Raw genomic sequence first — 23,227 nt, 5'->3', positions numbered from 1 at the left:
GACGCAAGTCTTCCAGCGAGGTGGACAGAACCGTGGAGTCATTTCGTGGACAATTGCCAGATAGAGCTGACGAATAAGTTCGTAAGAACCTCGCATCAAAGATCCAGGCATAGCCAGAGTGATCAATAACTGGATATCCCCTGATCAGACATGCAGAGTCCAATTGATAGCCCTTTGAAGCGCAGTCGACAAGACCTCATTCCATATCCATAAGGACATCGCTCATTATGTGAAGGACATGAGAGAACTTTCGGACGCTCCATCTCCCAGAGCCTTTCAGGAGCCCCGCGTAGTCCAGTAGTATGCGCCGCGCAGATTGATAGCCTCCTTGCACTGGGATTCCGCGAAGGTACAATGTACCGCCATTACGAATGAAATTGACTGTCGAATTGTCCGAAGCGGTGAATGTATGGTTACCGCGAGGTTCCATAAAGCTGGTGAAACCCTCTCGTCCCACTTGCTGCCAGTCAATGTCGTCCAGGAGTTCCACGGAAATGCATCCGGCAGTTGTCTCTGGCGGACGTGGCGCCATGAATGTATACAGTCCTAGTACGAGCGCCGCAGTGAAGAGTGCGAGCACCGAGTGGAACATGGTGTAATCTGATGCTTTGCGGTTGACCATGGCTTTGTATATTTGGGCGGCGTGCAGACACGCCCTTCGGGCTGCTGGTGTCTGAGACCACACGGCGATATCATCGAGGGCTTTCCGGGCTGGCAGAGGACCTGACCGACCCGCAGCCAGTTCGAATATCTGGATGTCCGCAGTGAGTGTCATGCACATATTGTGCCACATGACTAGGGCATTCGGATTAAGTCGTTCCAGGGCCTCCCTATATTTATCAGCTATTTGCAGCTGAAGCGTTGGGAGGCATCTTGCACGGCCGTCCATAGCGTAGGTATGGCAGGGCGCGAACGGGTAATTTGCTCGGTTGRACAATAGGCGGTGGTAAGCCTCACAGAGCCGGAGTTGAACCATGGCCAACACGCCGTGCATGCACAAACCGTCGACCGAGCTATCTAGCGTTGGAAGATCGACATTTTCCGATGGAGCAACCACAGTCGGCATCAAAATTCGCTTGCCGATGCGAATAAGCTGCATCCAATGCATGGCATTTTTCGCGTCAAAGATCGCTCCGTCACACGGTAAAATAAACTGTATTGCGTCTGGTACAATTATGGGGCTCGTTGATAAGAAGGATGAGTACCAGGAGTCGAGCATCAGAAGTCCGATGATAAGTCTGCACACTGAGTCAGCAGGAGCTGGGCTCCTTTTCCACAGTTGAGATACGCACCTCTTCACGGACTCGACTTTGCTCCATGCTTTCCATCTTGCATCAACATCGGGAATTGCCTCATAGAGACTCATGTCGAGAATTTGTCCTTCCGTTGCAGCGAACAACCCATGTCTTTGCGCAGTCTGATGGCGGTTGGCATTTATCGCTTTCATATAATGAGACAGGTGAGGATTAGACCTACAGTCATAAGGTTGATATACAGCATTTGGCTTTTAGCAATGTGCTCCTTTTCCTGTGGAGGAATCAGCAGAATTCAACGGACTCAGTGGTGGAAACTCTACCCCGGTCATTGCCGCCAAATTGAGGAAAAGAAAGGCCGCGGCAAAAGTAGACACGGTACCGACAGGGGTCTCACTTCCTGCTGCGCATTTGGCCAATTCTCCGGTGATCTTGTCAAGCACCAACTGGCAAACACAAAAACTTAGCAATATCACTTGACGATCAGCCATTTGGACTTACGTTGAAATTCTTGGAGACAAATGATGTTGTCCCTTTTGTACCCAGAATGATCATACCAATCATACACATGACATAGAGCACTGGTGAACGAGTCCTCTTTGCAGAGAATGTAGGCATATGAATGAACGGTATTAGCGGTTGAAAATTGCGAAAGTACAAGTCGAGTGCCATATCCAGGATTTCAGCTGGAGGGAAGGCTTGCGGAGAACCAAAAGGTGCCTCAGACATGCGTGAAGCGGTCGAAGCGTCATTTGACGTGCTAAGTCGAGCCTGGCCAAAGGTGGCCAGAAGATTCTGCCTGCATTCCTCATCGAGCCCGTACCTCAAATCTCCTGAGAGCCCAGACGGGCTATTGAAGGGTTGTCCTGAGTACACCCCGAGGATATTCTCTAGGGAAGAGGTGGCTACATCCCGCCACAGCGTGTTCATCAGGCGCCCGGTGTTGTTTGCTGGGGTGAGCCAGTACCGCTGTACTCTGGCAAATCTCTCACTGGGAATGTTGCTCGGAGATTGGATTCTTGGGTTTTCAACCGGATGACCACTCTGCCGCGCTCTAGGCGACGCTGATGTCTGGTCATCCACGAGACCCACACTGGCGTCGCGCATGAGGTCTATCGGGCTAGGGTTTGAGGCGGTGTCGCCCCGGGGTTCCAGCCAGAATTGAAGGATGTCATTCGGCACTGGGCCGAATACGGGCGCTCTGTACGGGGACGGCTCGGTTGCGGTGACATCACCCCACCCGAGGTAGGCCTGCTGGTGATCCATCACCATGGGGTTGAGCTGGGGTTGAGACCGAGCCTGGTGAGCAGATATGTCGGCCAGGCAATTAAGAGACGATGACGGAAGCCCATCCGGCGTTGTAAGGGAGATTTCGCGCGGTATAAACGGCAAGATTTGGGCCTGCTGTGCGCCTACCTGGTTGATGCTCGGGATGAATTGGCCGTTGTCGTTGATACGCGAGTGTTGTTGATCATACGCTTGACTAGATGAAGTATGATGCTGGTCACTCTTCACCACACCGTTGGTTGCGTTTGACGACGCAGCATTGTGGCCTTTTGCATGGCGACTCAAGACATCACTGCAGGGGAGTTATTAGCGTCTTCAATTTCCTGATCCAGTAGGACCTTATATAGAGCGCAGATATGACACGTGCATGACCCACCTTCGAGAGAATCGTTTGTGGCAGACATTACATTCGTAAGGCTTTTCCTTGGTGTCTGTCCACAGAGCCATTAGAATCAATTGCCTCAGTACTGATAGATAGATCTACTGACGAGACCGTTCGTGACGCTTGAAATGTTCCGTCTTCTTGAACCGACGGTCACAGATGTTACACTTCTTCAAAACCATGATGGTTCTCGCGGGGACCGCGAGGGGATAAATAAGGATGACTTGGATGCCTAAGAGTAATGCTACATTATCGAAGACTGATGAAGGTGGGAAACTGCAGGGGGATGGAGAACAGGAAACTCTCCGAGTGAAACCAAGATCTTCGAAGTTTGGCCAGTCCGTGACTGACCTAAGGATCCTTCGGGTGCCTTAAGATCCTTAGGTAATGGCCGACAGTGAGGGGGATCGCTCTGTGATTTGTTGCGTGTCCCGTTTGCTCACGTTATGACCGATCCGGTTAGTTGGTGTTGCTGTTTTGTCAGGTGGTCTCGACTCTGGTAATGTCGTCTAGCTGCAGTATTCTCGCTTCTGACTTGTGCATTCCTCTCTCAGTCAGTCAGGGGACGACTTATTAACGAATCGCTATCATATTCTTTCCCATCCTAATGATTAATGTGATGAGTTGTTGTTCTTCTTCTTCCGTCTCGGAGAACAGCCGAATGAGAAAAAGTATATTATTTGTTGGGGCTGACTGCTGCCCCATGGGGTATTTTTCCTCCTGATACGAACGACCCAGGGTTCGCAATACTGGCCACGACCAACCATTGAATTAATTATTAGTATGACACAGGGTCAAGAGCATAACAATTATGCTCCCATGGGTCTTAATGATGCGAGTGGGGTCGCTTGTTGAACGGCAGTCGTGGAGACTTCAGTTCCCGAATCATCGACCTGACTGACTCTCACCAACAATAATCGTACGGTTTCCATACCAATTGCTGACAAGTCGCACGTATTCTCACAGGAGGTGGGATTGTGGACTCTCAAATCTCTCAAGTCATGGCAAGAATGTCCCTGTCAGTTGGCGCTTGCTCTGTCTGGACGCCTCGTTTTGCAGTGCCCTCGTGCGAGTTATCTGCCTCCTTCTTTCGCTGTACAGGACGAGGATTCGGCACTCATGATAGCTGAATTGGATGACTGAATCATCAGATTCCAGCTTTGCCGCAAATCCATCAAGCTGGTCGATTTTTAACAGAGCTCTCTGGTAATCCATGGCAGGCCTGAAGGAAATACTGCATGGAAAGCAACATGAGTTTTGGCATCAAGACAAAGCTGATGAAGGCTCTACCATCAACGACCCGATGACTCTGTCTGAATCTGTCAAATGTCAACTTTCAAGTTCCTGAATAGGGAGAAACTGCAATGGAGAGCCCATAAGCTCGCAGCGAACCGCCCACCGTTGGAAATAGCTGCACTGATGGGTGATTTTGTGAGTAACCTGCTGCTGCCTTTCTTCACTTGTGTGGGAACAATGTCCTTTTGAATCCTCTTGAAGGAAAAGCACCGAAGGAACTAGATCCATGTCCATGTGGCGATTATACTGTATACGAATGTGGGGCATCAACACGAGTTGCCAAAGCTTGCCCCACGCTGAGATCTGTATGTGGAGGATCTGATGCGGATTGATCGGCTTCTATTGATGGACATCTAGACAGTCGGTTGATCGAACAGGTATGAGACGGCCTTGTAGTCATCGAAGTGACTGGCCAGAAATCTGTATTATTTTGAGTTCTCTATGCTCATGATAATACAATTGACGCTTCACAACCAGAACCAGTATAGAAGAACTCTGCCGATAAGCTATTACATTTACAGCTTCTAACTCAGGAAGATAAAATTTCTGTCCAGACTTGAAGATGATTCGCATCTTCCTTGTGTTGAAGTTCCTTTCTATTGTGTACAGAAAGCAGTAGTTCGACAGCAGCCTGGGAGCCTCAGGCCGGCAAACCCCGCAGCCGAGATCTCATTGTCCTTTGCCGATGTGGATCCCGAGTCGGAAGAGAACTTGCAGACATTACAGGATATTATGGATTCCACACATTTCGTAAAGTTAGGCAAAGAAGCGTTTAACTGACGACAAGGACTCTTCTCTTTCTGAAGGGAAACCTCTACTTAACCTTCATTCTCGTCTATGGGAATTCAATAAGGAACAATAATTCCCATAGCTCCAGTTGAAGACCCCGTGGCCCCGCAGGTGGTTTGAACGCTTTCCCACATACGGAGTATACTCCCATTGACACCTGTAAATTACCGATGCCAGCGGTACGCAGTCGGTACCTTACTATCGGGGTGAGACCGGCTTCGGAAGGCGGCAAAACAGTACTACTGTACCCGCCATACTAACTAAGGTAGTAGTCTAGTACTGACAGGCGGATAATCGCTTTGTCGGCAGGTTTGGCGTCAACTGCTAGCCGATGCTTTGCTCTCTCTCTTCCTTACGTCTGTTCTCCAATAGAAGCTCCATAATCCTCAGTTAATCAGTTAATAATATGCCTACGGAACATACCGATCAGCTTCCCCAGCTGCCCCAGAGCCGGCGGCGTTTCTTTTTCGTCGTCGGCTTCTTTTCTTGCCCGTCTTTTCTCTTATTTCTCTCCCTTCCCTTCCTTTAAGATCTACCTATCCTTTCCTCAGTTTGACTCATTCAATTGAGCAACTGATCTAGGTCCGACCATGTCGCGACCTCTTCCTGCGGTGTTCCGCCCCATCTTGGGGCGGCGGAATTTCTCTGTCTCCGCCAACAAGAGAGCCATCGACAAAGTATGCGCGTCGGCTCAGGAGGCCATCAAGGACATGAAGGGTTCCTCTACTGTGCTGTGCGGTGGTTTTGGTTTCTCCGGAGTCGCCAATACCCTGATCAATGCTGTGCGTGATCGTCCCGATATCAAGAATCTGACTGTCGTCTCCAACAATGCTGGAATGCCTGGTGCTGGTTTGGGTATGTTATTCGCCATCATGAAGCAATTCGCTAAGGGAAACGATGGTGCTGACATTCTCAGGCCAACTCCTCGAGTCTGGTCAAATTACCAAAATGATTGCTTCGTTCATCGGTGAAAACAAGGTCTTTGAAAAGATGTACCTGAACGGCGACCTCGCTCTGGAACTTACCCCTCAAGGCACTATTGCTGAGAAGTGTGCGGCTGGTGCAGCTGGTATCCCTGCTTTCTACACTCCTGCGGCTTATGGAACAATTGGTAGGTTTTGCTCTACGTGGTCTAAGGACGTAGCTGACAATAGCAGTCCAAACTGGTGAACTTCCTGTCCGTTACAACAAAGATGGCACCGTCAAGGAATACTCGAAACCCAAGGAAGTCCGGCAGTTCAACGGCAAGAACTACCTCCTGGAAGAATCGATTTTCGGCGACTACGCTTTGATCCGTGTCCACAAGGCCGACAAGCTTGGTAACTGCCAGTTCCGCAAGGCCATGAACAACTTCAACGAGGCCATGGCTAAGAACGCCAAGTACACTATCGTCGAGGCCGACCACATTGTCGAGGTTGGCGAGCTGTCTCCCGAGGAAATTCACCTGCAAGGCATCTACGTCAACAAGGTCATTCAGAGCACGGAAAAGACCATGATCGAGAAGCTCACATTCGCCAAGGATCCTAGCGAGATGCTCCAGGCTGGTACGCATGCTTCTAACACCTGATGCTATATCTCCCCTGCTGACTGCTCCAGGATCCGGCGAGGCCACCGCTCGTCGCGAACGCATCGTCAAGCGTGCCGCCAAGGAATTGAAGGATGGCATGTACGTCAACCTCGGTATTGGTATCCCCCTGATCGCCCCCGCCTACCTCCCCGAAGGCGTCGAAGTCGTCCTCCAGGCCGAGAACGGCATCCTTGGTCTGGGCCCCTACCCCAAGCCCGGCGAAGAGGATCCCGATCTGATTAACCCGGGCAAGGAAACCGTCACCCTGAGCTCCGGCGCCTCCGTCTTCGGCTCCCACGAGAGTTTCGGTATGATCCGCGCTGGCCGCATCGATCTCACCATGCTCGGCGCCCTGCAGGTCAGCCAATACGGTGATCTGGCGAACTTCATGCTCCCCGGTAAGGTCAAGGGTGTCGGTGGCGCCATGGACCTCGTCGCCAACCCCGAGAAGACCAAGGTGGTCGTCACCATGGAACACACCGACAAGAAGGGCAACCCTAAGATCCTGCCTGAGTGCAGCTTCCCTCTCACCGGTCCTCGCTGTGTTTGGAAGATTATCACCGACCTGGCCGTCTTCGATGTCAGCCCAACGGAAGGTCTGACCCTGGCCGAGACCGCCGAGGGCGTGACCGTCGAGGAGATCCGCAGCAAGACTGCCGCTCCGTTCAAGGTCGCTGACAACCTGGGAACGTTTTAAATGATGCATGCATGATCCATTACCTGTAATTTAGAATTTATATCCATAGAGTTGAACGTCAGGATACCTGTCTCATCTAGTGCATGTGTAGTGCCATCAGTAGTGATCAGGTACTGAAGTCCGGATGACTAGGCACTGTTTCAAAAGGACACCAAGGTGTGTCGCAAGGATATAGTATTCTCCAAAGACAATGGAATAGAGATATCTGTACCGTTCATCATGCTGTTCCACCTGTCAAGCCATAAGTGTTAAGTGTTTGGAACCACTCAACAATACAAAGTAATTACAGGATCTACCACAGTTGCCATCTGATTACTAGACGCACTAGACGCCTGTGAACTACTAGAGCACATTTCACAAGACACCCATCTATTTATAAACTGGCGCATATGACCACAATTGCGAAGAATTTCATCAAATACCAGTAGACTAAAGACATGTCCGGACGACGTACTCCTTCTACATCCACGAGAGATCCAACCTTTGCCCCGAAGAGAACCAACCGTACCTCATCTTAGATGGTAAATGCAGGGTCATCAATAGCTTCAACGATATCATGCTATTTGGGTTTATGAAGCGAGGAATCCCATTTGGGGCTGCCGTAACAAGGCTGCTGGCTGTATCTCGCCATCGCTCCAGACCTAAAAGCACGAACCAATCGTCAAGCAACCGCAGGAAGTTGCGGAAAACGGGTGTGTATAAGGTGTCGGCGGTGAATTCAGGATGGCTTTTGACATCAAGGAGCAGGCGGGTCGCAGGCAACCCCCACGGATACAGCGCTGGGTTATTATCTTTGACCATTCTCTTTCCGCCCGGTTGTAACGAGAGAGCGTGCCGGGTTTCCACTGGTGGTCGAATAGGTTCGCCTGGATTTCCACGGACAATTTTTATCACACCTTTAAGCGCGTAAATGCGCAGCATCATGAACTGCTTTTGCGTCACCTCGGAGGCTGACTTGAACGTCTCCTGGGGCTGAAGGATTGCTTCAGTGGTAGTTAGCTGTGAGATTCTTTCGTCATTTCATGGCTAGAAACTTACCTGCGCCTCTGCCATCATCGAGATACTCTGCAGTATCATCTGGGATCTCCCCGGGATAGCCAGTGTCTCGTGAAGAACAGTCCCACCCAACTGTCTGTCTTCGGATTGCTGCTCCACGTTCTGATAACAGATTCCTCGGCTGTTAGGCTGTCTTTAGAGCCGGACCCAGCGTGTTCAAAAAGATAACCTGTTGTGGTGCCAAATTGGAGATAGCTTCTGGCTCTCTCATGTATCTCTTTGCTTTGAAGCTCTTGAGTGGCTCCAGACCCTGCACTTAGTTATCCAGTGGGTTGACGAGTAACGGCAGCAGAGCCGACACGAGGGCAGTAGCTCCAACTCCGGTCATAATTTTGCCATGATGGATCGCCAATAACACTTAATGTTTCAAGACCTGCCCAATGCTCCGACGGGTCGCAGTCCTTTTAACCGGTGATTACGTGGAGCGGTTTATGAGCTTCTCTATGATTGCGAAGGCCTTAGTATGTTCGACGAGGTCATCCGTAGCTTCGACAATCCCCCAGGAGTGGATCAGTTCGAACTTCGGGCAGCCAGCACCGAGGGATTCAGCAAATCATGGAGCTGGGCGGCCAACCGTGCCAGGGCCTTCATCACATTGTTACACTCGATCCATCTGGAGATGGAATGTTTCTGGAACAATGCCCAGGCCTTCTGTGGCTCCCGCTGGGCGAGTCGGTGGACCCCAGGATATTCCCCCAGCTCGTCCAAACTGGGTCAAATCCATGCTCTTCGAGATCATCGATGTTTCTATAGCGTCCCCCCCTGGCGGCTATAGAAATAAAAGATGTCGGGTTGGATAACTGTGCACGCTTCTCACTGGAATCCTCTGAGTGCTTAGTGAGGACTATATGCGTAAGTAGCATCTCCTCCAATAAATCCACAGTCAAGACCACTTGGATTCGGCGCAGGCACGTACTGCCTGCCGCAAGGGGAGGGCCTTGAGCATGTTATTGCACTCCAACCACCTGGATATCGTATGCTCTTGGAAGATGGACCACACCTTCTGGCTGCTTCGCTGCCCGAGGTGGTGGGCGCGTCCCACCGCCTGAAAAAGCGTATTGAGATTCAGKGGCGGCTCGAGGAGGATCACGCGGCTTCACTCCACGTGGAGGTTGAGGCCATGGGCCCCTGGTAAACTCAGTGGCCGCCTCACGGCGGGCCGCCTCTCCCATCTGGGCGCGGATCGTAACATATGAGATGCTAATCGCATCCAAAAACATCTCCGTGATTCACATTACCATTGGCCAGTGGGTAAATACCAAAAACCGGGGTTGCTCCCGCTCGGTTCCCGCCATAGGCCCTCTTGTTGGAAAATGCGCAAGAGGTATCTGAGCTTCACACAGTCTGCTAAGAGGTAATGTGCCACCCCTACCCGGGTTACAGGCACCATGTTCCTCACGCCGGGGGTCATTCTCCACCAAAAATCCGCGAACCCTCGGTCTCCCCTGTCCACGATCTCCCCGCGCTCCTAGCCTTCTGCAAACAGAGTCGGTCATTTTAGGGCCGTTAGACGCCATGGTCCGTATGTCCGCGTCCGGTAATATCAGTCTGATATGAAGGTATAGTGCTGCAATCTTCTCTGAAGTTTACTATGCTGTGTGCGGCCGATGTGCCAGCTCCCTCTGTAGGATTCCTCGGAGGGATGCCGCAGAACATGACTGAGAATGTCGCAATGATTGAGTACTCTTACACTTCGACCTGGCAGCATCACCAGGAAATCGATTAGTGGCTCCATTGCGCTATGCTCTTTTTCAACGCCACCCAAAGGGCATTTCCTTGGGATGTTAGGGCTGCTTTCTCAGGCTGGGTCATCCTTTGTTGAAAGCTGCCTTTGTTGCAGACCTGGGGAAGGACATAGGTTGTCTTCTATTCCACTTCCAGTGTCTCTCTATGGAAGTCCTTGACGGTGGGACTGTCAGCGCAAGCATTTCGAGGCTCGCAGGGTAAGAAGTCGAGGGTCTACTTACAAACAGCTGAGAATACTTCAGACCGCGAGCAGGTGATTTTCAGTCAGGTCGTCGAGGCAGACGGAGCCAAGATAATCGTAGGTATGCTTGGATATATGTCCAAGCCAGTCAAACAGCTCTACTTAAGAGATAGCATTGTAAAATCAACAAGAGCCAATGAAAATGAAAGACAGAAGAAGTAAAATGCTGGTGGAAAGGGTAAAGACAGTATTACTATCCGATGTGAATGGCATCAGATATACTAAAACATTTAGTTATGAATGAACATCTTAGAAAGGAGAGAAAGAAGCAAGCTGGTGAAGGAATGAAAACAAGCATTCAGGAGGAGGATTCACTTCCAGATGGATGCCCATTCTGACGAGCATCCTGGGCTTATTTATGTTCATGATTCATCCCATACAGGTCTAGACACATTGAGAAGGGAAAGGGTTTTTGCGCATCCGAGCAGACGACCTGCAATGTCGACCAGGATCTCTGCTTCTTTCCATGGCTCAAATAGGAAGACATGAGCTATCCGAGACAGTTTTTGCATTATGTTTCGGGAAGCCCCCAATAGACGGTGTCGATCTTATGAGAAGATGCTTTATGCTATCATGTAGGTACTCTGCAAGAACAACGTGTATCAAGGAATATTAGTCTCTCTAATTGTTTGTCATGCAGCTGCTCAAGCCTATCAGCAGGCATCTTCGTTGTCGCCCAAATCTAGCGGAATCACTTATGCTTAGACAGCAGCTTAGGTTCTCCATGTCAGATAAGCAAGATAGGAACATAGTCATTTGGTATCGCTCTTCAATAGAGATACGAAGAGGGAATAAACAGCCCCTGTCCGGTGCAGTTATCCCAGCACAAAATTATGGCCTTTCCTCTTCAATACCATGGTGAGGTATGTGTGGGATAGAATACAGGGCCGAAGGGCCGAGCGTTTTTGTTGTTCATGATGTGGTGCCATTCATGCATTTCTTAGCGCGTTCTCCATGTATTTGATCCGATTGGTCCGAATTGAACCGCTTGCCCAACTGGTCAGTACGACCAGCAGAAAATGGTACGTATCTTTTAAGGTTGTATCCGCTGCTAGCTAGCATATCCGCCATACTTAAACATCACCTGCCGAGGCAGATACACAACTAAGGGTGGGTAGTAAGCCACCTAACACTGTCAAAGCTGAAGCGCTGGCTGAGAATTGTAACTTGACGCGTAAGGAGAAGACAAGAAAGCTTCTCAGCTTTATTCCTGATATCAACTGTCAATTGACCCGGTCAAAATGAGTGGGCCTGACGGCCCAGTACTACAGCTCCCCAGTGGTGTTGATCCTCAAAAGCCACTTGACCTCTTTAATCTCTTCTTTACTGATGGAATTTGGGATACTATTGCACGAAATACCAACGCCTACGCCGAGATCAAGCGCGTCTCGCTTCCCGACCAGGCTCGACCTTGGGCCCCTACGGAAGCGAATGAGATAAGGGTCTTTGTTGGGGTGCTCATCTATATGGGAATCTGGAAGGAACATTCTACTGAGTGGTATTGGCGCACAGAGAAAGATGCACACCTTGGCCCGCTGCATCCAATACGGGAATATATGAGCCTTATACGATTCCAGCAGCTCAAGCGATACTTACAAATATCACCGCATACGCCGGACCCTCCGGACAATGAGCCTCGAGGTGAGGCCGAGGGAGCCGATTGCGATATCGAAGCTCTGTGGGGGAAGCTTGAGCCGCTGATTTCAGAATTCCGATCTGCCTGTGAGAGATATCGCCAGCCCTCAACGAACATCTCGATTGATCAGTTAATTGCACCGCGCTCTGGACGATCAAATCACACATACAAAATGCAAGGCCATATGCGATATTTTGATATTGCATATCAGCTTCGCGCAAGCCATGAAGCTCATCATCAGCCTTGGAGTGCTTGGTGGTCACTTTTCTTATCGGCCATTGATGCCGCTGTGGTTAATGCCTGGCAAATCAGCCGTATACATGCACAGCACTCAAAACAACGGAAAACTACGCAGCTTCAATTCCGACGGCAGCTTTTCCAGGCTTTATTCCAGTATCGAAGGGTGCCAACATACCAGCCCAAGCGCAAGGCTGCGCGTGTCCATCTTCCAGATATCCGATTGGATAGTTCTCTCGAGCATGAGGTGGAGCGGAGGCCAGACAAGCAGACAAGGTGTACTTGGTGTCTCCATATAAACTATATGCGGCAGCGAGGTCCCGTCTGTCTACCGATATTGCGGGCTAGCCTCACCAGCTGGAATTGTAAGGCCTGCAAGGTGCCTCTCTGCCCGCCTCATTTAGGACGTACTTGCTGCTGGGATTTCCATAGTTGGGTTGAGTGAAAGTTGAGTTGAATCTCGTTATGACCAATTCAGCAGCATAGGTCATTGGACCGAAAGGCTTGGCCCAATGCGACGACGGCAGGTATTGCCGATTCGACAGGACTGATGACAGTCAGTATCCAGGGTCTTCATTTTCAGCCCAATATTCTGTATGATTTCTGATGGAATCAATTTCAGAAGAGGAAGCAGTCGACATGGATTGTACTGCAGCACTGTCACTCCGCAGGTTGCGTTGTGCAACTGTAGCTCAGGTTCCGTCAACCACGAGCCACACTTAAAAAGTCGACTGCGAGTGCAAACTCCACGATTACCATCAACATGCTGCAGCTCAAATCGCATCATCATCAGCAGCCGATCATGGGATAAGACGTTCTCGGCAGCTGGAATGTCAATTTCATCTGAATATGGGCCAACCCCCTGTCCAAGGTTACATCACAAAAGTACTGTACATCTCCTCCCTGCTTCTGCTTCAAGGGCATGGCATGACTTCTGCAGTACCACAACGGAGTCGCCCCTCGTCACACATGAAGAATATGCACTTAAAACTGGCAACCTAAAGCGATTGACATTTACCAGCATCATGTCGAGAACTCAGCCAGCCTCCTCGCTCTGGCATGACCCCTCCAGCTGCCGCTCCACAGCAAACTCACTTCGAGCCCAGCTAGCCATCTGAACAGCAGAACAGTCTCGCTCGATTCCAATGTCCAGACCATATTATGTCTCAGCCACGGCGGGGGACCGAAATATCCTTGCTCGAGACAGCTGAGCAGCAGCTGAAGAAACATCTCCAAGTCCCGATGCCTCCGTCCTGTGCGATGAACAATCTATAAATACGGCTCAATCCCTGGCAATTATGACTTTGATCAGATTACTACAGCACAGCAAGAGATGAACTTCGTCATGCAGACCAAACCCGTTTCGTTAAAAGCCATCTGGCATCTCGTTCTTCCGCTGCTGGCTACCTCGGCCACAGCAGCCCCATACCAAACCCGCATCCTCGAGACTGGTACCACCTTTGTCTCTCCAGACCCCTATGGGCCCTGGTCCTTGACTCCCTCCTTTGCCAACAGACCGGGTCCAGACCTGGGCTATATCAAAACCAGTAACACTGGCACCGGCAGGGTGGAAGTCCACCTCGCCTCCAGGGCCTCCAACTACCAGACCCGCACTCTGGAAGTCGGCACGACCTTCTGGCCCGAAGACAATGGCGTCTGGCAGCTGATTGACGCAGACGGTGATGGCCGAGATGACCTCGTCTACATCAAGACCCGGAACACAGGCACCGGCCGAGTGGAAGTGCACATTGCCTCGGCGGCGTCCAACTTTCAGACCCGCATTAAGGAAGTCGGCACGACTTTCTTGCCTGAAGATAACGGGACGTGGCAGATGGCCGACTTTAACGGCGATGGTATCCTTGACCTGATCTACATCAAGACTCGAAACACCGGGACCGGACGGGTGGAGGTACATGTTGCCTCTGGCGCATCCAACTATCAGACTCGCGTCCAGGAAGTCGGCACGACCTTCTACCCTGAGGACAATGGAGTGTGGCAGATGGTTGATTTCAATAGAGATAGGAAGCTGGACCTGGTGTATATCAAGACCAGGAACACGGGAACTGGCCGTGTGGAGGTCCATGTCGCGTCTGGGGCGTCGACATATCAGACCCGTGTCCAGGAGGTGGGCACCACGTTCTATCCCGAGGACGATGGGTTCTGGCAGATGATTGATTTCAATAAGGATGGGGTGCTAGATTTGGCGTTCATCAAGACACAGAATACGGGGACCGGGCGGATTGAGGTCCACGTTGCAAGTGGCACAAACTGAGCACCTGTATAGGTACACCGACAGCCTCTACATCACTAACTCTCCTCTTCAAGCATCACAAGGATCAAACTCAAATTAAAATTCACATTCATCGTGTAAACTAAACTCTTGTGCAAACGCCCATCGAGAACAGCGCGCGGACGCCCTCCCTTCCCTCCTTCAGCTCGTGATCCCTGCCCCAGCACCAACCCTAAGACTTCTAGGCCTCTGGCACAAACACTGCAAGCCATCGCCCAATAATTCACCTATACGCCGAGTAGTCGGTCCGTGAGCGCTAGACGAAATTGTTATTCGCGGATAGTTCTGCACATCAATCTTAGATCAAGGGTTATGCAGAATGTGTTGGCAAGGCGGGGTGAGGGTCTTCAGAATAGATATCCTCAACCATTCGCTTGTACTCATGAGCATCAACATCAAGCATCGAGTATCAGCACACACATACATAATATCCAAAAGAATACTTCTGATAGTACAGAATGTCTGCCACAGTAACATCAACATCAACATCAAAAACCACCCTGCTCACCCCCCCGCGTCCTCTCCGTCTCCAAATCCTCCTCCCACTCCATCGCCAAAACCCCCGTCCCATCCATCACCCTCATCCCCAACCACGGCGTCGACGGCGACTGCCACGCGGGGCAAACAAGCCAGCACCGAGCCCAGCAGCAGCGCACCCCCAATCTCAGACAAGTGCATCTTGTCCCCGTCGAGACACTCCGCGAGCTCTCGGGTAGATTTTCCGCTGCTGCTGCGGGCCGCAACGCAAAACCCCTCTCGGCTGGCGAGATCGGCGAGAATATCACTACTGAGGGGGTGGAGCTATCGACGCTCCCGCTGGGGACGGAGCTGCATTTCCTTGGTGGTGAAGGTGAGGAGGCTGTTGTTGTATTGACGGGTGTCCGGGAGCCAGGGCCGGGGATGGATAAGTGTCGACCTGGACTGAAGGATGTGTGTGTGGTGCGTGATGGAGGCCGGGTGGTTAAGAGGTTGGCTGGGGTGATGGGGACGGTTAAGAAAGGGGGGATGCTCAGGCCGGGGATGGGGATTAAGATCGTTAAGCCGGCGAGTGTGCGGTCGTTGCCTGTTGTGTAGCAGTGATTTTGCTGAGCTGTTTTCATGTGGTGTATCCAGCTCGACTATGTTGTACCTCCCCGTAATTCCGTTCTTAATGCGTATGCGCATCAAGGTGGATTGACGTAGGATCGCCCCAGTGTAGAGTATGTGTCTGGGTACTACCCCGGCATTATCCTGGACCTTTGGCATTTTTGATGACACACGTTATGAATGAAAGATCAAGTATCTACCAGAGGAATTGCTGCTGGAAAGCTACCGAGGGCGCTTCACTCCAAAGGCTTGGGCCGGGGGGAGTACCGGCGGGTAAAGACCGAGTATCTTCTAACCGGGTAGACTCCAACGGCGACGGTATATAGATGGATCCCCTTGCTGTCGGCGATTTTCTCAATTCGTTGGATGAGTCGTAACCATTCTCCCATGGAGCACGCTGGTACATATCCTTGCCGCGGATCACTTGAGTGGACTTCAGTCCGAATTCGTGTGCGCTTGTACCCCGTTCATAAGCAGGTACAGGTTGTTCTGTTCGCTGACGCTCAGACGGAACTGGACTATTTTCGTCAGCTTCGACTTCCGATTGCGCAGAAACTTCGGTGCGTCTCGACGGCGACGCTCTGGTTTCTGTCGAACAACCTCGCTGCCACTCTCGAAGATCACGAGCCGTACGCAATGGATATCGCCTCCAATATTGCACATCGTTCTTCCCCGAACGCAGAAAGGGTGACTGGTCGCCTTCAACAGCAATCACTAACTGCTCGTCGCTCATGTGGGCCAGCAATCTCAATATTACGTGTTCTGTCTCATGCAGGCGGTGCTCGAGCGCTTCAATATAGCCCTTCGCGGGTCCTCTGGCTTGGTGAGACTTGTACAATCTACCTTGAGGATCAGGAAACCAACCGTTTGAGCTGCTCAGGCCAGTCACACTGCCGATGGGATTGGAGGCATTGAGTACATATTGGTCTTGGCAGTCAGCAAGCCTGCCTTGAATCATTAGGACAACTTACCTGTTGCCGCTGCACTTCAATCCTGTCAGCAAGATGATATCAGTGAACGAAGAGGCACTCACTTTCTGCTTCCGGGACCGGCAGGAATTACAGGCAACTGTGATCCGAGATGTTTTGGAGCCTTTGCTGCTTTTACTGGTAGACATGTTAACAGTAGAATCTACTGATTTGGGAACAATGATGAACCTGATCTCTTGACAGAGTGTATGATGCCTTTCCATCCTAATCGGGACAAGTGCGGGATTATCTACAGGCTAAAGGTTTAACCGATGGTTCTCTCCACCACAACAGCAGCAGCCGGTTTGCATGGTAGTACTATGAAAACGTCACATCTCTGGGAAATGTAACAAATGTAACTGCAAGGATGAAATTTCAGGCGCAATACGTTCATCTCTTTCGACTGAGCTGCCCTGTCTACCCGAAAGCCATGACCGGTATATATAGAGGGTGCAGGCTTATTTGGTCCGAATCACTCTTATCGCTACGAACACATTGTTCAGGGAACAAAATAAAATCAAAATGGCAGCTACAGTTCCAACTACGTACCGTATCGCGTCTATTCCAGGCGATGGTATTGGCACAGAAGTTGTTGAAGCGACGATCCAGGTCGTCAAGAAGCTCTGCCAAAAGTTGAGAACATTCGACATTGACTTCAATCACATCCCATGGGGCACGCAATACTACAAGGCACATGGTCGGTATGCATCAGAAGACTGTCTGGACACACTACGACAGTTTGATGCAGTACTGTTCGGCGCTGTGGGCGCTCCAGGTATGATTGTCTTGCCTGATCGACTTTGGCACAAGCAGCAACTGATAGCAGTCTAGATGTTCCTGACCACATCTCGCTTTGGGGTCTTTTGTTAGCAATTCGAGGGCCTTTGCAGTTGTACGCCAATGTCCGCCCGGTGCGCACCTTTCCTGGTACAAAATGTCCGCTAAATGCCGCGACAAACGGCATCGACTGGGTTCTCGTACGCGAAAACTCAGAGGGCGAATATTCTGGCCAGGGCGGGCGCAGTCACGTCGGTCAGCCGTGGGAGGCCGCGACGGAGGTTGCCATCTTCACCCGGGTTGGAGTTGAAAGAATCATGAGATTTGCGTTCGAAACAGCACGCTCAAGACCTCGTCGTCACTTGACAGTGGTCACTAAAAGCAACTCGATGCGCAATGGCATGGTCTTGTGGGATCAAGTGGCCGCAGAGGTCGCCAGGGACTTCCCTGATGTCACCTGGGACAAGATGCTAGTGGATGCTATGACGGTCCGCATGGTGGCCAAACCCGACTCCCTGGACACTATCGTCGGTACCAACCTGCACATGGATATTCTGTCAGACTTGGCTGCCGCGCTGGCAGGATCAATTGGAGTCGCTCCCTCTAGCAATCTAGACCCAACAAGGAAGAATCCGTCCTTGTTTGAACCCGTGCATGGAAGCGCTTTCGACATCACTGGCAAGGGAGTAGCCAATCCTGTAGCCACGTTCTGGTCGGCTGCAGAGATGCTTTCTTGGCTAGGCGAGAAGGACGCTGCAAAGCAGCTGATGGGATGTGTTGAACGGGTGTGCGCTGCTGGAGTTCTGACTCCAGATCTTGGAGGGACCGCAAATACTCAAGGGGTTGTGGAAGCCGTATGCGCAGAAATTGAGCGCTTGGTTCTGCGACATGATTGATTATATCAAGATATAGAATTTTTGACTTTCTTTTTGATAAAGTTCACCGATGCATACTCTCACCCACGGCTCATTGGCAGTAGCTCTAGTCACCCGCGTCACGCGCCTACTTTACTTGATCTCCCCAAAGCAGTTGAGATTTCCCTTTCTTTTCTTTCCATCGCAATGGTTCCATGGTCTTCCATTTCATTGTCGTAGTGATGCCGTGCAAGTTGCCGGCTGCTAGCGGTTGGCAGCGGGTATCTTTCCCGAACGACGTCAACTTCCGACGATAAACGGCATTTACGGCATTCTTTTCCCCTTGGACCATCGGATCCTTCCACAATAGCCGTTGTTATGATCGCTGTCTCTTATTCGGATTGGCCCTTGAAGCTGGCCCACGGTATCGGAATGCGTTCATCTCTACCGCGATGGGTCAAATAGCAGCTCTCCCGTCGCTCCATAAATACCGTCGTTATGCTGAGATCCGGACTAGGGTAGACTGACCCTTTAACTCCATACAACAGATCTACTCCCACCATGGCTCCAGCTCAGATAGACGAGGGTCTCCGACAGACTGCCATTACAGGTGATGAAACCTATGTCAAGTCTGTCGCCAAGTCAACACCATCTCGGTTCTCCTCCCTGTCCGTACCGCCCGTCGATGAGCCGTTCACACTTCAAGCCGAATATCTCAGTGACCGTCACCCTGACAAGGTCAATCTAGGCCTCGGCGTGTATCGCACAGACGATGGCGATCCATGGCCCCTAAGCGTGGTGGAACAAGCCGAGGCGCAGCTCTTCCATGCGAACAACGTCGCCAGACACGAGTACCTGACCATCCAGGGCGACGTCAAGTTTTTAGCTCTAGCACGGGACCTAGTCTTTGGGTTTGGAAAGTCCGCAACTAACGAGCAGGCCGCTGCGCAAGACCGCATTGCCTCGATTCAGACGATCTCGGGGACAGGTGCAAACAGATTAGGTGCGGATTTTCTCGCGCGCACCATCAGGCCTTCTTGCGTTTGGATTCCAGATCCCACCTGGGCCAACCACTACACGATTTGGKAGCTCGTCGGTGTCGAGGTCCGGACGTATCCGTACTATGACCACGAGGGCAAATGCTTTGATTATGAGCGCACAACGCGGCTGCTTTCCGCGCAGGCGAAGAAGGGCGATGTCGTGATCCTTCATGCCTGCGCACATAATCCCACCGGCGCTGATCCCAGCAAGGAGCAGTGGCGTAAACTCGCCGTGCTCTGCCAGCAAAAAGGTCTGGTGCCGTTCTTTGACCTGGCGTACCAGGGGTTCGCTTCAGGAAGCCTCGACGAGGATGCATGGGCCATCAGGCACTTCATGAACTGCAAGCCTGAGCTGGAGTTCTGTGTTGCGCAGTCCTTTTCGAAAAATTTCGGTCTCTATGGACAGCGCACTGGCGCCCTGCATGTGGTGACGAGTTCGAGCTCGGGGACTTTGCCGCAGGTTGTGTTGGCGAATCTGTCGCATCTTGTTCGTGGAGAGTACTCCATGGCTCCCCGAGGCGGATCCGAGATTGTCAGGACCGTTCTCAGCGATGAGCGCTTGAGAGAGCAATGGTATGAAGACCTGAAGCACATGAGCGGGCGGATCAAGCAGATGCGCCAGGCATTATACGACGAGTTGATTCGACTGGAAACACCAGGCACTTGGAATCACGTTCTAGAACAGGTAGGCATTATTTCTTCCTGAGACCAGGCTTGAATGTATTTGCTAACAGTATTAGATTGGCATGTTCACGTACACCGGGTTGACAGAGACTCAAGTTCTCGCGATTCGACGACGACATCACATCTACATGATGAAGTCAGGACGTATCTCCATGTCTGGCTGTAAGTGTCTGTCCCCTTCGCTGAATTCTCTCACAACACTGACAGTCTCGATAGTGAACACGAAAAACGTCCGCTACGTTGCCAAAGCAATTGATGATATTGTACGAACCGTGGCATGACCTTTCCTTTATATTTGATGGCTATCTTTCATCTTGATACCTGTATATATGTACTTCTGGCGGTATATATACTTTGACCTTTGGCAAGATAGAACAATGTGATCAGTTCCAAGTAATGCATGTCTTCTGAAGCTATTCCCAATGCTCCGCGTCACCAACACCGATCGACTCAAGTGTCCGAAAACATGAGAATCAGGCCAGTAAGCTCAATCAATAATAGAGATCCTCTACATTTTTCATCTTCAGACATGCAAGAGGCGAGCAAGGATCGAGCAATGTGTGATGACTAAGCAGGCGTTGGTGGGTAAAGAGAAACTAAACTGGTAAGAGCAGCAACCTTTGCTTGTCCATCAACCGAGGAGCATCACAACTTGATTCAGGAAAATCTATCTAGGGCTCGTCGAGGCACCATGTCCCCGCCAGGATGGACTCTTCGGATCTCACCCCTGGCCCGTCGGAGATTGGTTCCCTGACAGCGCACTCGAACGAAGAGAGCCAGTTTGTTGGCAGTTCCAGCGGCGTCTATTTCATCAACACCGTTCGACGTGCATTCTCCAAGGACTTGGATCCGTCCAAAATAAGTTTGCCTCTGCCGGAAGACACGCTTGTAGGCAGCGATCAGTCGCATGTTGATCAGTCCCCGTCTACTGCCCGTTCTCCGTCTGTCTCCGGGCCGTCTGCCTCTTTTTGTAAGTGGCAGTATGATTCGGAAATCGCTCATGAGCTCGGCAAGGCTCCGCCGCTGGACATGGCGAGGGAACTCATGATGGTCTACTTCAAAGTGTGGCATCCCCTGTTCCCGTTTCTACATGGCCCCAGCTTCCTGCGGGCGATGGAGTTGCTTTACTCAGACTCGCACGGGACCGAAGGGCATACGCGTGCGAATATCCCGTCCACATCTCCCGACCACCGGAACGCGTGTTGGACAACAATCTTTCAGTGCGTGTTCAATCTCGCAAGCCATCTGCGACCCGATCTGGCCCTTCCGCCGGAATCCAGAATCAAGTCCCCAGGGAGCATGCATTCCTTGCTCGCTATTCTAACGCGCAGGCAGGATCTCCCGTCCCTGCAGGCTCTTCTCGCGGCGCAGTTGTACCTGGTGGCTAAGATGTCTCTTCGGACGGCGTCCACGGTAGGCGGCTGTATCCTCCGGTCTATGCTGCACGCGGGTCTCCATCGATGCCCGTTCCGCTACAAAGAGCTTTCGACTCACGACCGGCAGTTGCGCAAGAGGATTTTCTGGTGCGCGTATGCTATCGACCGGTACCTGAGCCAGGCTCTGGGATTGCCTCTCGGTATACAAGATTCGGACGTTGACGTCTGCGCTCCAGGAGCCCACGAGTTGCATTTGCCCGGGCTGCACAAGGGCCTGGACACGAGTGACGGCTCTACGCCGCGCATTGCGGCAGACAGTCCCGAAAATGGGGCACAAGCTTCATCCACAGCTGCACAGATTGAGCTCACCAACCCTCAGCATCCCGCACAACACCGACACAGCGGCATCGTAGACACCGGTGAACAACATCAAAGAGAGATAGCTTTCATTAGCTACGTCGAATCCGGCAAACTGACCGGCCGCGCGCTAGAGCTCTTCCACAAGTCCATACTCGTCCGCTCCGTTCGCCGCAGCTCCGTCCTCATCCTCGTCACAGACGTGCACAAATGGTGGAACAGTCTTCCCCCAGCCCTCCAAGGCAACCCGGCCAGTATCAACAACTCCACATCACCGCACGACGAACCCTTCCACTTCGGCCCCTTCTTCACAGTCCTCTACCACCACCTCATCCTCCTCATCAACCGTCCCTCCCTCTCCCTTCCCCCCTCAACGCCCGAATTCAACTCCGGCCTGCAAACCTGCATTGGCGCCGCAAGGGGCATCCTCTCCGCGCTCCGCGCCCAGATCGACGCAAAGCAGGCCCTCTTCTGGCCGGGCTTTCTCTCGGCAGCCTGGATGGCAGGTCTGGTCCTCGCCTTTGCCTGCCAGCTCAGACAGTACATTTGGTCAAAGGGATCTGTGTAAGTTGCCCTCTTCGTAGCTAGTACGCACACACATGTATGATGTATATTCAGACTAATATCACACAACCAGCGAAATAACCGAGTGCCTCACCTTCCTCCGAATCATGTCCGCGCACTGGGACACAGCGAAACACTGCCACCGAGCGCTGAGCCTCCTCGCCGAGAACATCCGGCACGCCTTTACCTCTGCACAACAGCCGCGAAGCTCGGACTCGAAGGGCATCGATTCCTCCTCGCGCGAAGAGCCTTCTTCACCAAGCGCAAGCAAGAGACGGAGACTCTCCTCCTATGATCCTTCCGTCCCTCTTCCGAGTGCCAGTGTCATTGCGGAGTCGATAGCCGGCCAAGATCTGGGTCCGCTGAATGCACCCGGGTCGGGAGATGGCCCACTGGATCTCACTACGAACACTCCGAATGGTATCGAGTCGGATTACCTCGGCCTACCTGATTTTGACCTGAACACGGCGGATTTGCTCCAGGGAGCGAACTTTGACTATCTACTTGATATGTTCGGGCAGCAGTATCCAAGTTTTTGAAATCTACCTGTCATCTGTTTTGTCTCTTGGGCTCATACCTCTGGTGATTCTCAGACGATGTGACTTGGACTGTAGATACAAGTGTTACACCATGTTGCTAAATCCTACACTACGGTATTGAGGAGAGCCAAATCCCGTGAGGAAGTCATAAGTCTATATTACACTCGTGTCAAATAAGAAAGATACGAGAGTAGCCATGTTAATCGGGATAGGAAGAGAAAAGACGTCACAACTTCCTCCCTTTAACAGCAACTGAAAAACCCATGGTGTCCGAACAAACTTTTCTCCGACCCGAGCACGGCTAGAAATTCAATTTGCCTTTCGCCATCTGCTGATATGAAACAAGACCGGCTCCTGCAGCAGCCATTGCCKGCTCTTAACCAAACAGGATAGACGAAGCACATGTAGCTACGGGACCCGGCAAAACAGCATGTCGATTGCAACACAGGCACGTGACACCACCAGCAAAAAAAATACTTTTCGAAACAGGAGGGATATCAGGACC

General features: G+C 51.5%; 9 protein-coding genes across 9 annotated transcripts; 6 read left to right on the top strand and 3 right to left on the bottom strand.

Annotated features, from left to right (window-relative positions):
- Positions 1 to 196: 196 nt before the first annotated feature.
- On the bottom strand, positions 197 to 3,104 carry Asppvi_003347 (FTFMHR domain-containing protein; the record flags this gene model as incomplete). Its single annotated transcript, XM_043299312.1, has 7 exons — positions 197 to 1,238; positions 1,293 to 1,417; positions 1,477 to 1,527; positions 1,577 to 1,699; positions 1,755 to 2,832; positions 2,917 to 2,971; positions 3,029 to 3,104. The coding sequence occupies 7 exons, from the start codon at positions 3,102 to 3,104 to the stop codon at positions 197 to 199; spliced, it is 2,550 nt and encodes an 849-aa protein (XP_043155247.1).
- Positions 3,105 to 5,597: 2,493 nt separating this feature from the next.
- On the top strand, positions 5,598 to 7,271 carry Asppvi_003346 (3-oxoacid CoA-transferase; the record flags this gene model as incomplete). The annotated part of the gene is made up of 4 exons (XM_043299311.1): positions 5,598 to 5,862; positions 5,924 to 6,118; positions 6,165 to 6,551; positions 6,604 to 7,271. The coding sequence occupies 4 exons, from the start codon at positions 5,598 to 5,600 to the stop codon at positions 7,269 to 7,271; spliced, it is 1,515 nt and encodes a 504-aa protein (XP_043155246.1).
- Positions 7,272 to 7,730: 459 nt separating this feature from the next.
- On the bottom strand, positions 7,731 to 8,243 carry Asppvi_003345 (uncharacterized protein; the record flags this gene model as incomplete). Its single annotated transcript, XM_043299310.1, has 1 exon — positions 7,731 to 8,243. A coding segment is annotated over one exon (513 nt), but the record flags the coding sequence as incomplete, so codon positions are not given.
- Positions 8,244 to 13,348: 5,105 nt separating this feature from the next.
- On the top strand, positions 13,349 to 14,459 carry Asppvi_003344 (FG-GAP repeat domain-containing protein; the record flags this gene model as incomplete). The annotated part of the gene is made up of 2 exons (XM_043299309.1): positions 13,349 to 13,442; positions 13,510 to 14,459. 2 exons carry the CDS (start codon positions 13,349 to 13,351, stop codon positions 14,457 to 14,459), a joined length of 1,044 nt encoding a protein of 347 aa, XP_043155244.1.
- A 400-nt stretch (positions 14,460 to 14,859) lies between these two features.
- On the top strand, positions 14,860 to 15,551 carry Asppvi_003343 (uncharacterized protein; the record flags this gene model as incomplete). Its single annotated transcript, XM_043299308.1, has 2 exons — positions 14,860 to 15,149; positions 15,194 to 15,551. The coding sequence occupies 2 exons, from the start codon at positions 14,860 to 14,862 to the stop codon at positions 15,549 to 15,551; spliced, it is 648 nt and encodes a 215-aa protein (XP_043155243.1).
- Positions 15,552 to 15,759: 208 nt separating this feature from the next.
- Asppvi_003342 (uncharacterized protein) lies at positions 15,760 to 16,680 on the bottom strand (the record flags this gene model as incomplete). The annotated part of the gene is made up of 2 exons (XM_043299307.1): positions 15,760 to 16,507; positions 16,535 to 16,680. The coding sequence occupies 2 exons, from the start codon at positions 16,678 to 16,680 to the stop codon at positions 15,760 to 15,762; spliced, it is 894 nt and encodes a 297-aa protein (XP_043155242.1).
- A 373-nt stretch (positions 16,681 to 17,053) lies between these two features.
- On the top strand, positions 17,054 to 18,204 carry Asppvi_003341 (3-isopropylmalate dehydrogenase; the record flags this gene model as incomplete). The annotated part of the gene is made up of 2 exons (XM_043299306.1): positions 17,054 to 17,306; positions 17,363 to 18,204. 2 exons carry the CDS (start codon positions 17,054 to 17,056, stop codon positions 18,202 to 18,204), a joined length of 1,095 nt encoding a protein of 364 aa, XP_043155241.1.
- A 519-nt stretch (positions 18,205 to 18,723) lies between these two features.
- On the top strand, positions 18,724 to 20,167 carry Asppvi_003340 (putative aspartate aminotransferase; the record flags this gene model as incomplete). The annotated part of the gene is made up of 3 exons (XM_043299305.1): positions 18,724 to 19,887; positions 19,943 to 20,048; positions 20,103 to 20,167. 3 exons carry the CDS (start codon positions 18,724 to 18,726, stop codon positions 20,165 to 20,167), a joined length of 1,335 nt encoding a protein of 444 aa, XP_043155240.1.
- A 424-nt stretch (positions 20,168 to 20,591) lies between these two features.
- Asppvi_003339 (transcription factor domain-containing protein) lies at positions 20,592 to 22,722 on the top strand (the record flags this gene model as incomplete). Its single annotated transcript, XM_043299304.1, has 2 exons — positions 20,592 to 22,183; positions 22,257 to 22,722. The coding sequence occupies 2 exons, from the start codon at positions 20,592 to 20,594 to the stop codon at positions 22,720 to 22,722; spliced, it is 2,058 nt and encodes a 685-aa protein (XP_043155239.1).
- Between the last annotated feature and the right edge of the window lie 505 nt (positions 22,723 to 23,227).

This window comes from Aspergillus pseudoviridinutans (assembly GCF_018340605.1).
Source record: "Aspergillus pseudoviridinutans IFM 55266 DNA, scaffold_2, whole genome shotgun sequence".
In the NCBI taxonomy this organism is placed as follows: domain Eukaryota; kingdom Fungi; phylum Ascomycota; class Eurotiomycetes; order Eurotiales; family Aspergillaceae; genus Aspergillus; species Aspergillus pseudoviridinutans.
The sequence above is the reverse complement of the archived record's forward strand: the minus strand, read 5'-3'. Positions and strand labels throughout refer to the sequence as shown.